At 35.3% G+C, this 12,908-nt stretch overlaps 1 protein-coding gene across 1 annotated transcript in view; it reads left to right on the top strand.

Moving 5' to 3' along the window:
• ube2o (ubiquitin-conjugating enzyme E2O) overlaps positions 1 to 12,908 on the top strand; it is a 73,879-nt gene that overhangs the window by 47,560 nt on the left and 13,411 nt on the right. The window contains exons 8-15 of the mRNA XM_016521637.1: positions 6,524 to 6,674; positions 7,552 to 7,648; positions 7,847 to 8,189; positions 10,290 to 10,444; positions 10,667 to 10,779; positions 10,859 to 10,981; positions 11,286 to 11,375; positions 11,481 to 11,751. Coding sequence (XP_016377123.1) covers positions 6,524 to 6,674; positions 7,552 to 7,648; positions 7,847 to 8,189; positions 10,290 to 10,444; positions 10,667 to 10,779; positions 10,859 to 10,981; positions 11,286 to 11,375; positions 11,481 to 11,751 — 1,343 coding nt within the window. The remainder of the gene's footprint in view (positions 1 to 6,523; positions 6,675 to 7,551; positions 7,649 to 7,846; positions 8,190 to 10,289; positions 10,445 to 10,666; positions 10,780 to 10,858; positions 10,982 to 11,285; positions 11,376 to 11,480; positions 11,752 to 12,908) is intronic.

The following is a 12,908-nucleotide window of genomic DNA, read 5'->3' as shown; positions in this document are numbered from 1 at the left end:
TAAACATGTATTTAGCTTAAATATTAGTTGTTAAGTGTTTACAAAGTTGTCATGTCTCACGTTTATATTTTTAAGAACATTTGATATAGTTTATCGTTTTGAATTTTATAACATATATTTCACCAAACCTAAAGGGCTGAAAAATCAGTTTAGCATCAGTCCACATTTCAGCTGTTAGCCAGAAAATGCAAGTGAGCTGAGATTTCATTACTGAGATAATCTACTTTGGCTATCTATTTTTTTTAGATAGCCAAATCCCGTACACACTTCTGCATTTCGTAATTCAATGATTTTTAGTCAATTTGTTATGTGCAAAGATAATTCCTATGTAAAGATTGTTAGATTTTTTTTCTATAACCTTTACAAAGTGTGGAACATCATAGTTCTCAAATGTGTTTGCATTACATCTAACAAATATGACAGAAATGGAGAAACAAAAGATGTTTAGCACATGCACCCATTGTAGATGCTTACATACACCAGAGATGATGCTTTATTTGAGTCAAAGAAAATGGCGATAGTAACTGATAACATTCTTTAATGTTTAATGTCGTTGTGTTGAAAAAGATTCTGTGGATAAACACCTCAAAAACACCTTTAAGAAATAATTTGAAATGGAGGTTTGTCAAAATAATAAAAAGTTCAGTCAAATGTTTAAAAATGTCCTTAAATGAATAGGTATGTGCTCGTCATGCTCGCTATCCCATGCAAGGATTAGCATGAACTTGCGGAGGAGTCTTAAAACAAATACAGCCAAACAAACGAAATGTGAATTGTGTCATCTGCTATCTGAACAAGATGACTAAATCTAGTGGAGTAATAAAAATATCATTTACAAATCCGCATTTAAAAAAACTTTCACAATTGTTTATGAAACAGATTTTCTGAATTCTATATGCATTATAAACATTTATTTTCTTGCTTGACTCTCTTTCTTAGTGATTTGGTCTCTTGAATACACGAAAGGTTATGGATGAAATGTATCTATACTCTTTACAAGAGCGTAGAAACTTTTAACATGCTCAAACTTTAAAGAATATGTTTTCAGTTGTAATAGTTTTAAGGGTAAAACAGCTAGACTTAATTTTTGTGTTGATGCTTTATGTGATCGCACTTTGTGAACAGACACGAAGTTGCACTAAAAGAAATATCTCAAAGAGAAAAACTAACTTGATTTCTTAATTTTCATTTATTCCTATTATGATGACAAAGAGATGTCTTCACCTAAAAACATTGTTGTTTTATTGCGCTTTATAAATAAAATGAACTGAACTGAACTAAAGCATGATTCTGTGCACATAATATGAAGTGGATGTTGTAAAGCCATTAACACAAGCACATAGAGGATACTCGCATCCACTGTCAATTTGCAATTTCAATTTGCGCAATTTGAAGGGTAATGGAAACGCGCCTACTGTTAGAAGGAAATAGATAGGGACGGTGGGCAGGGAAGTTGAATAATTTTTAACTTAAGACTCCTTCTCATAAGTTTATCTATTCAACCTACAGATTAGGTTGTTCTGATCCTACAGAGGTGTTAGCATACACGCATACAGATGACGTAGAAAGAACATGCCCGGACATAACATATTTTTCAGATGCATATAGAAATATGGTCTTGGTGAATTCTTTAATTCTGTGTTTCAGTTTTCGTTTTTTTTTTTTTGCATGAGGTGTCTATTGGCATGAGAAATATTTTGTACATTCGTATTGTCAAATTGTTTCAGTATTGTTGCAAACAATTAAAACAGTGATGTCTTGGCTATCAACATTTAGCCTATAGATCAAGCAGAACTGAACCGTTTAGGGGTTTGACAGGGACACGTGTTTGGAATCTCTTTCAACCCCCAAACAAAGCACATTCCCATTAACAATCATATTAAAACATTATATCGGACACCGACTACATCACGGTAGGAAACCGATAGGGGAGAAGCTTTGGGCTCTGGTGTCTAGATACCAATCCACCAAAGGTGTTGACCTAAAACACAAACATGGGAGACACGTGTCCAGACAACCTCCTTATTCAGAGGTGGATGTAGACGGGTCGGTAGCCACACTGTTGGTGTCTAGCATTAACATATACCGTACTGATCAAACAAAACATTGATCCTGTCAAGGTGACAATACACACCCTTTGCTTAGCCATTTTTTCCACAATCAGGAAGAACCCAAACACCTCCAGACTGGAAGTGAGCAACAGGTCAGGAAGGAATGCCATAAAACCCCATGGCACAGGTGAGAGATAAAAACCATCATAAATCCAGTCATAAATACATCAAAAGTCAGATCTAACATCCTGTTTGATCTTTTTGATTTACACACCCCACTGTCATGTCAGTCAGGGGTGACAGGACCCCGGTGACATGGCAGTCAGGGTGACAGAGGGGTCATATGGTCATAAATCTGACCATGTACACATTTGACATATGACAACCTGTCATACAACGCTGACAGGGGGTCATAAATCAGGTCATAAATCATCAATCTGACACAAAGTCTATGTTATAACTACTCACGTGCAATTTAGCACATTAACTTATTTAATATTCTGGGCTATTCTGCTTGTCTGTAAATAGTAGCCTAAGATTTATTACAGTTTTTCTGAATTGCTAAAACACTAAACCGCAATCTCTGAACCAAATTCTCACTAGCTTAAACCAATTTGTCAAATACAGCACTCTTTCTGCTAAACATTAAACACATTCAGGCAGTTAGGCCCTATTTGCAAATCTCATGCACTCTTTTTGCAAAACTCTAAACACATTCTCATTCACTTAAACACTTATCACACTGAATACAACTAAAGCACAGTTATCATCGTTTACACACAACGATTCAAAATTGTTCACACTTGTTTCTAATGATGTGATCAAACCAACTGTACAAAATATGAGCCAGTTCAGAGTGCACAGGTGACTGAATGATGATACGAACAACAGATTGAAACAATCTGAGAAGGAGAGGAGGAAGAGTACATGTAAGAAGTGGAGGATGAGGAGGAAGAGGATGAGGAGAGAAAGAGTAAGGCTTAGAGAGTGTTATCAAGGATTGATCTGTCAGACTAGAGGGTTTTTTCTCTTTGTCTAGCAAAAAAGACAGCATTACTTGTTATGTGGACAAAGTCCTCAGGCCGGACTCAAGCACAAAGACATGATGCTGAGACAGAATGAATCTCTCATTGACCCTGATTTTACAACTTACAGTATTTGAGTGTACTCTAACATGCTATTTATTTAGAGTTTTATTTGACCTTTTTGGCCTTTGTAGTTGGACTGCAGTATTTTTGCAGTATCCAAGTGCTGAATATATACAAAAATTCAGTACTATTCAATATTCCGCACTATTCTTGCAGTACATACAGTAGGCCTATACAATATATTCACCTTACTCAGTTTCAATTACTATACTTTTTTACAGAATTGCTAAATTGTTTACTCAATACAATATACTTTTTTCTGTAATGTTCTGGATGCGGAGTTATCCATTTCTCTGTAGTGTCTAATGAATGCTCTGTAGTGTTTATTTTATTGACTCATGTGGCCATAGCTCATGATGCGAAAACAAGAAAAAGGCGCCTAAACTAGAAAGACCAAAGAAATCCAGTTGACGCCCACTATTGTTGAGTGACATGCCGACAACCGTAACCCTGAAAATGAAATGTGGAGTAAATAAATAAATGAATAAAATTTTTTTTTAATGCATTTAATTATTTAATTATACATCTATTGATTTATTTATATATTTCAACATTTATTTAAAGCTGCAGTCTGTAACTTTTTTTGGTTAAAAATGATCCAAAATCAATACTTGAGCAAGTACATAACCAGCCAGTGTTCAAAACTATCGCCTTACTTTAGCCCGATTCACAACGGTTAGCTTATAATAATGTTTTCTAATTTGAGTGGTACGGGTAGGTTTTCACGGGAAACTCGAGCATGGCACTGCATCATTACGTCACATCTGTAAACATAAAGAAATTGTCCCGGCTACTAGAATCAGTTTTTATCAGCTGTTTGGACTCTCATTCTGACGGCACCCATTCACTGCAGATGATACACAGTTGGATTTATCCAAATCAGATGAAGAAATAAACTCATCTACACCTTGGATGAACTGATGAGTAAATAATATTCAGCAAATTTCCATTTTTGGGTAAACTATTCATTTAAAGCTGCAGTCCGTAACTTTTTTTGGTTAAAAATGATCCGAAATCAATATTTGAGCAAGTACATAACCAGCCAGTGTTCAAAACTATCGCCTTACTTTAGCCCGATTCACAACGGTTAGCTTATAATAATGTTTTCTAATTTGAGTGGTACGGGTAGGTTTTCACGGGAAACTCGAGCATGGCACTGCATCATTACGTCACATCTGTAAACATAAAGAAATTGTCCCGGCTACTAGAATCAGAATCAGAATCAGAATGAGCTTTATTGCCAGGTATGTTTACACATACGAGGAATTTGTTTTCGTGACAGAAGCATCCACAGTGTAACAGAATGACAGTGACAGAACAAAAAAACACAGATAATAAAAAATAGAACAAGTAAAACTATAGTCATAGTCACCAATGCTGATGTTGTTAACATTAATCATTTGAGAATAATATATATATTATTATAACAATAATAATAATTTGAACGGTTTGATGTGATATGAGCTAACCAATCTTTAGATTTAATCACCATTGGTATCAAGATTTATGGTAATGCTTTTTTCCTCAGTTGGTCAGAACAAATGTGGCAGACTTGTTACTTACTTGTTCAGATGGCAATATACGGTGAATATGCTTATTTGCGTCATATTCCAAGATGTAGGCTAATCTGTGATTGCGAAGTACAGTAAATATCCACACCGGTGCGGTGACTAACTGCCACATATACGCTTCAGAACATTAGATTCATCCGTGCTGGAGCCGTGCCGACCCCCGCAAGCTAGATAATTCCGCACACAGCTGCAATTCCAGGTTTTCAAACAGAGATGGCGACAAAGAGGCAAAACTTACGGACTGCAGCTTTAATGATTTAATTTTGAGTAATTTGGCCCTCCATAGAAACGAAGACGGCAAATTATAACATCCAAGTGAAAGATATGACACCAACATGTCAGAAAATAATAAAAAACCAGAATCACTGAGTTGGAAAAAGGATCACCCCCTCTTAAAGCTGGGTGATTTTTTTCTATACCCACTGTAAATACCTGCTGCTGTCATTGTCCTTAATGGTAATCAAAGCAACAAAACACAACTTTAACAAAGATTAATCTATATTTAATATATCTTATATCTTATTTTATTTGTAACTTGGTTCTATTTTATTTATCTGTGCTTGTAATTTGTTTATTTGTTCTTATTTTATTACTGATGGTTCACTTGTCTTTACAAATGTTTGACTTTTATCAGTTATGTTAATAGGTGCCGATCCGTGGGTGCAAACTATCCAGTGCATATTCATGTTTTTGTTCAGTGCTGAGTTATGCTTGTGAATCCTCTCATTATAACAAAACTTTGTAAGACTGTGATAAACTAAAGAGGGGTTGCAGCTTTTTAGTGATTATAAAGGGAGTGCTTTTTGTGTATAAAAATGGGCCTGTATAAAACTTGTGTTTGGGCAGATTTCATTATCAGTAGCTCATATTTAGGCGATCACATGGAGTTTTATATGGCAGTAGGAATATAATGAGCAGGATATTTGTTCATTTCCTCCATGAAAATCTCTATGTACAGTAAACATCTATAGTTAATGTACATGGGCTTCATCCAATATACTTGGGCATTTGTTGATTTCATCTTATGTGTGGATTATTTGGTTTTATTTAAAAAACAGAAGCATGCTGAATGGACTCTGATGTGAATCTCTGGTTTCAACAGCTATGATAAATGATAAACATGATACAAGGCTGGCTAATGTTAACTTTATTAACATGGGGTGAGGGGGTTGGGTGTTATGCAGGTTGGCCACCCACTGGCAGAAACATAAATTGGCACCTAGTTTTTGCTGTGGTATCAAAGAAGTACTTGAAGTTTTCTTTAAATAATAAGTGTTCTTTGAATAATAAAGAACCATTTTGCTCATCTGGAAAATTATCCGATCTGTGACTTAAAATCCTTAATATGATCCGTACTGTGAGTTTTGTGATCCGTTGCACCCCTGCTCTCTTGACTCGTTATTTGAAGAAAAATACAATCATGGAAGTTTTTGATCATGCTGGTTTGTCTGCAGAGAAAGTTCAGCCAATGTTTTTTTATTTGGGCTAATTAAATTCATTTTGGGCTACCAAAATCTGAAGAATGCCTGCCCGAAGGGCTACCAGGGATTTCGAAATTTTTCAAGCCCTGATTTGACAACCCTTTTTGTAGCACACCTCAATGCTCAAGTGCACAGGAAACTGAGTGCTTTAAAGTATAATTTACTTAATCTAATAGACAGCACTCAGACAAGTTGTTGCTTATTTCTCTAGGTTAACTCATTCATGTTACAATCAAATGATTAGTTTTCTCTTGATTTTCACTTATGTTCAGGGTGAAGCGACTTGGCTACTTTGATCATACTCAAAGGCAGCTTGGAGAGAGAGCCTTGTATGTGTTTCCTGCCAAGAGTGAAACTACACGGATCACCTGTGAGGGGCCAGAGGGGGCATCTCCTCATCCTGAGGACCCTGTTGTTCGAAAGGTACACTTGATTTGGCCATATCTGATTTGTTTTTTTGAAAAACACATTTTTTGTTGTTAGAAGACATAGATGTCTAAAGTATCAATACCGCTGCACAGAGAAGTTGATACTTACAGTATTGGTAGTAAAGAGTACCTGTTTTTCTGTGGTTTAGAGCTTGCAGTGTAAATGCAGACTAATAGATCTACAGCTCTTTTATTTTATTATTATTCATTTTTAATATTAATCTAAAAAGAGTATGGACAAGAAAATGAGAATACTATTGCTAGTTGAACAACTTAAGTAGCTTTAATTAAGGCCTCTACAATCAAACATGAACAGAAGAACAGTAAAATTAATTTTCTGTTAAACTGAATGTCAACACTGAATCTGTATTAATGTTTACTTTGTTGTAAATTTATAAAGCTTTTTTCTGATGAAGGTTTCTTCAGTAAGTGATGCGGTTGAAAATTTTAAACAGTTTTAGGGATGTTCATTTCGGTTATTTTTCCTAACCGACGCTCGTTAACTGACAAGATTATTTTTAATTAGAATTGAATTAAATTAGAAGTAAACCGTTTAACTGATTGTATTAATCGGTCAAAATTCTTACCGTCTGTTAAACGGTTAAAATGAACATCCCTACACTGTTTACTTCATTTGTATCTTTGTTCTGTTATGTTATTGCTTGTAATTTATCTTTTTATGGACTGCATATCCATCTTGAATTATTACTTGAAAACTTGAAACAATTTCTATTTAATTGAAACATGCGAATAGTTTAATCAGTTAGTTGAAATATGACTAACCTGGTGTTAGTCAAAACTAACTAGTTTTCTAAATGGAAAGAAATTGTGTTTTTCTTGCATTTTGATCATTATTATTTGTTCATTTTCAGTTAAAAAGAATGTTTAAAAAGGAAGTGGGAAAGAAAATTACAGAAAATGCAGACACGCAGAGTAACAATTCAACAGAGAAAATGGATGGCACGGAAGGTACTGCACTTGTCATTATCGTGTTAACCACAAACTGAGCTGAATTGTCAATAGTCAGCATGGTCCACATAACTGTTGCTTCACTGTGCTGTTTGAATAGGTATCTGATTATGCGACTTTTTGGATATTTCAGTCTATGTTTACCATTTTAAATGCTAAGAAATTGTCAAATTTTTTGAACCATGTCTTATTCTCCAGGTGAAAAGAGATCAGTGCAGGAACAGGACTGTCCTGATGATAATTCTGTTCCATGCTACCCCAACAATGGTGCTGTTCCATGCCAGGATGCTCTAGAGGAGGGAAAAGAGCCACTGGATGTTCTTCAGGGACAATGTGCCCATTTGGGGGAACAAGAGTCAGATGAGGAGCCAGGGGATGATACAGATGATACCAGTTCTGTCACTTCCTCTGCCAGCTCAACAGCCTCACTGCAGAGTGGCCCAACCCGAAAAAAGAGCATCCCCCTCTCTATACGCAACCTAAAGAGAAAGCACAAGAAGAAGAGAACTAAGTTTTCACGCGAGTTTAAACCAGGAGACAGGTGAAAGAATCCACAAACAAATGTTTCATTGATTTCTGAGTTCGAAATTTAAATCTAAACCAGCTGTGTTGTGTATCATAGTGCAATACCTGCAGAATTACCCATGATATTATATAATATTCCTGGTGGAATGACCTGCCTAACTCAATCAGAGCAGCTGAGTCCTTAGCCATCTTCAAGAATCGGCTAAAAAAACATTTCTTCCATCTTTATTTGACCCTCTAACTCTATCACTCTCAAATCTAATACTATTCTTTAAAAAAAAAAAATTGCCCCTTTTAGACTTGCCCTATATTCATTTACTAACTGCTTGTTTTCTTTAAAAAAAGAAAAAAAGCTTGCTCTATTCTTTTTTCTTCCATCTTTATTTGACCCTCTAACTCTATCACTCTCAAATCTAATACTATTCTTTAAAAAAAAAAATTGCCCCTTTTAGACTTGCACTATATTCATTTACTAACTGCTTGTTTTCTTTAAAAAAAGAAAAAAAGCTTGCTCTATTCTTTTTCTATTCTAAGCTATTTTCTTTTTATTTATTATATAATAAAAAAAAAACCTTGCTACGTGTACTGCGTTAAGCTAACTGAGACTTGTTATAGCACTTGCATATCATTGCTCTCTTGTTGATTTTGATTGCTTCCATTGTCCTCATTTGTTAGTCGCTTTGGATAAAAGCGTCTGCTAAATGACTAAATGTAAATGTATATAAACATCTCACAGAATTGATTAATATGGTTGCAAATTGACAAACAATTCTAAATAATAGATTTTAATGACCTTCGATTCTGGTTAGGGTTATATGGCCTGTTTCACACATACTGCATGAGCAGGGCATGAGTAGTGTGTTATTTTTTTTTCCGATGCCCATATTAACAAATTACACTAGTAGTGTGAGCCATGTGGTGTTGCACCTTTAAAAGGGTTCCCAGACAAAGCAGTAAAAGGATAAATAGGTGTGGCACCACAAACATTACAAATAACCCATTCTGAACTCTGCTATGTGCAAAAAACTAATGCATCAGGAGATTAGAAAAAACAAGGGAAAACATTGAATAACATTTGAATGCTGAATGCAGACAATTGAAGCAGCTAGCACTAGATTGGGGTTCTAGGTAAGTTATTTACTATCGTGTTTTAAATATCACCCCCTCCCAAAACCATTCTGTATTTTATTGTCATTATTAAAGGAAACATTTATGAGATGCAAATCTGTTGCATAGAAGAGACATTGCCAGTGTGAACACCCAACACAACCATGCTGCTCATGCAGGAGACGTGTATAAAATGTCTGTTCTTTCAACATTTTGAGTAGAACACTGTAGTAAAATAATCTGAAAGTAAATTAATGTGAAGAGAGAGTAAGTCTAAGCTTGCAATAGTAAAATGGGGAAAAAAGTCCAGTTTGCACTACATATGACTTGTATGAACCATGTCTTTTTAATGAATTCGTCAAAATGAGTCACAGGCGAGCTATCTAAAACTCACTCCCTGAACTGCAGGCCATTTACTTTTGGTAATAAATTTACTAATAAATGTACAGTTATAATGTGCAGTTAAGCATGATTAATCAAATCATTAACTTGGATTACAACCCAAATTCTTAAAATTAGGATCTCTCCAAAATTGTTACGATCCCCAGCCTGTATTGAGCATGTCGTTTTGTTGTCGATGCAATTAACATTTTGATGTGTATGCAGTGAGACTAGGGACGATATAATGAAACCTTGCTAAGCTCTATATGGATTCACCTGTCTTTCATAGTATGGAGAATGACTCAGGAGACGTGTGATGTTATATCTCCTTGTCCTTTTGAAAATGTTCTTGATATGCATTTGTAGTATCTGTCATTTTCTTTCCAGCTCACTGGGAGAGGCAAATTTGCATCATATTAAGAAAATACCACAAATGACACTCCATTTTTAATAGTAATATTAAAGACATCATATACCTGTTAACTGTTAAAGACCATAAAAAATAAGATGATCAGATATTATGATAAGACCCATCTAAAGGTTCAGAATATTTCATATCATATTTCTGTCAAATGAAATAAGACAGCAATTAAATAGACTCTCAAATGGTTTGTCTGTTTGTGCATAGGGTGGCAGTTGAGGTTGTCTCCACTGTAACCTCTGCAGATGTAATGTGGAAGGATGGTAGATTAGAGACAGGGATCCGCTCCAATGACCTGATCCCTATCCAGCACCTGGACAACCATGAGTTCTGCCCTGGGGACTACGTTGTAGACAAACGATGTATGTTCTCTTTTTTTTTAACGCAATTGTGCAATTTTCAATATGGCTTTTGATTTGCATGTTTCATGCCCTTATTGGGATGAAACACGCAAAAAAACATGCTCCTTAGTGGAGCAGTCCTTATTAGGTTGTTTACAATTGACTTGGCAATTAGATCTTTTAGTCACAACAAGTGATTGCTTTTTACTCACTTGAAATAAACTTTGATTGTGGTTCCTGCAGCCCAGGCTTTTCAGGATCCAGGCATCTATGGAGTGATTCAGTCAGGTGACCATAAGGCCAGAACCTGTGTAGTCAAGTGGGTCAAACTTAATGCTGCAGGCGACGATGTTGAGGTATTTTTGTTTTTAGCGTTAAGAGGTGTTTGGGATTGTCTGTTTTCATATTATTTAACAAATAATCTTGTATATGTAGGTGATTGGGGAAGAGGAGGACGTTAGTGTTTATGACATTGCTGATCATCCAGATTTCCATTTCCACACAACGGATATTGTCATAAGGATTGGCAACTCTGACACAGAGGACTGTGAAAATGAGGTACAAAAATAGTTTTGCATTTAGGAAAATTTAAGAGAACATTTCCTGGCTTACCACATTGTCAGTGTGTGTTTATATGAAGTGACTCTGATTATGTAGTTTAAAATGTAACTCCTGACTCCTCTGTGAGTTTTGCCTAGAGTTTGATATCTCTGAATCTCATAGTAAATTTTATTTAAGTGCAATTTTTTATGTGGACAATATGTCTTGGTGCCTCTAAAGGTAGTTAGATAGTTCTACCTTGTTATTTGCAATTTTTGTGTTCTTTGGTTTTCATTCTCCTTTTGCCTCAACTGTAATGTAGAGATCTGTTGGCCAAGTGTGCAGGGTGGATCTGAGCAGTAAAGTGGAGGTTGTGTGGGCTGATAATTCTAAGACAATTGTCCTGCCACAGGTATGCACCAGTTTACTCAAACTGATGTAATGATCTTGCTACTGTAAAAGCACACATCCACCTATAGACCTTAGAACTAACACTTATTTATTCTTTCTCTCTCAGCACTTGTATAATGTCGAGTCTGAGATTGAAGAAACATATTATGACTCTGCAGAGGGCAGCAGTAGTGGTGCCTCATCTGAAGAATGGGAAGATGAGAGTGATAGCTGGGAGACAGATAATGGGCAAGTGGAAGAGGAACCAGGTGCTGGGGAAACCATCCCAGACTCCTCCCCCATTACAGGTGCCACTGCTGATGGCAAAACCCATGGCGTGCATGCCTCCACGACTACAGACTCACCAGGAGCTGTCCCCACTCCTGAACTTCCTGGAGGTATTGAATTCTCTTACAGTTATATTGCAGAATTAAGTATCGGATAAAATGTTCTCTTTGGTGCATTGACATTAAACACATCACATTCACATTACAAAAGAAACAAAATGGATAGATGCCAAACGTCCAGAATTGCCCAGCAATATAGACCTCACAGAGTATCCATTTTAAGTGAGACTCCAGACTGTAAAGAGTATAAATGTTTGTCAAATTTACCAGTAGTTATTGTGCACCACCAGAATACTGCACAGAGTTCCCCCGAAATCTACAAATTTTTTTTTTTTTGTAAATTTTTTAGCTTAATTCGCATCAGGTGTATTTTTTCTAATAACTAAAACTAAATCACTTAATTTTTATATTAAATTATATAATATTTTTATATTAGAAAACATATATTTTTTTTTACATGAAACTAAATATATTCTACATGTGTATATAAAAGTATAATTTATATTTTCTTATATTTTTATATTAAAAAAGATATATATATTTTTTACATGAAACTAAATATATTCTACATGTGTATATAAAAGTATAATTTATATTTTCTTATATTTTTATATTAAAAAAGATATATATATTTTTTACATGAAACTAAATATATTCTACATGTGTATATAAAAGTATAATTTATATTTTCTTATATTTTTATATTAAAAAAGATATATATATTTTTTACATGAAACTAAATATATTCTACATGTGTATATAAAAGTATAATTTATATTTTCTTAGAGATGTGATTACATCATCAATGGCATTGTTAGGTTTTCTGGTCACCTGTGAAGTTTATTGCATTAAAACTGCGGCCTCGGTAGAAATTGAAGGGAAGCTCTGGGCCCCATGTACTCTGTTCCCACCTTTCCCCCTACTAGTGATGCCCATGGACATCTCTGCAACATCAAAGACAGACAACACTAAATACAGAATTTTATCAACTGTAGATATCCTCTGCTCATTGGTTAGGGAACAGTGAACACATTGTAGCAATTATTTTTATTATTTTTGCTTGCTCAGGTGGAGGTGGAGTTGCACCTGAAGAGAAACCCAGTAAAGAGACTCCGCCACGTGGCTTCCGTGAGCTTAAAGAAGCCCTGAAAATTTTGGAAAGTTTAAAGAACATGACTGTTGAGCAGCTCTGGACCGGATCACCGACC

The sequence above is a fragment of the Sinocyclocheilus rhinocerous genome, unplaced genomic scaffold, assembly GCF_001515625.1.
Source record: "Sinocyclocheilus rhinocerous isolate Xijiao unplaced genomic scaffold, SAMN03320098_v1.1 scaffold3526, whole genome shotgun sequence".
NCBI lineage: Eukaryota > Metazoa > Chordata > Actinopteri > Cypriniformes > Cyprinidae > Sinocyclocheilus > Sinocyclocheilus rhinocerous.
This window is presented reverse-complemented; position numbering and strand designations above follow the sequence as displayed.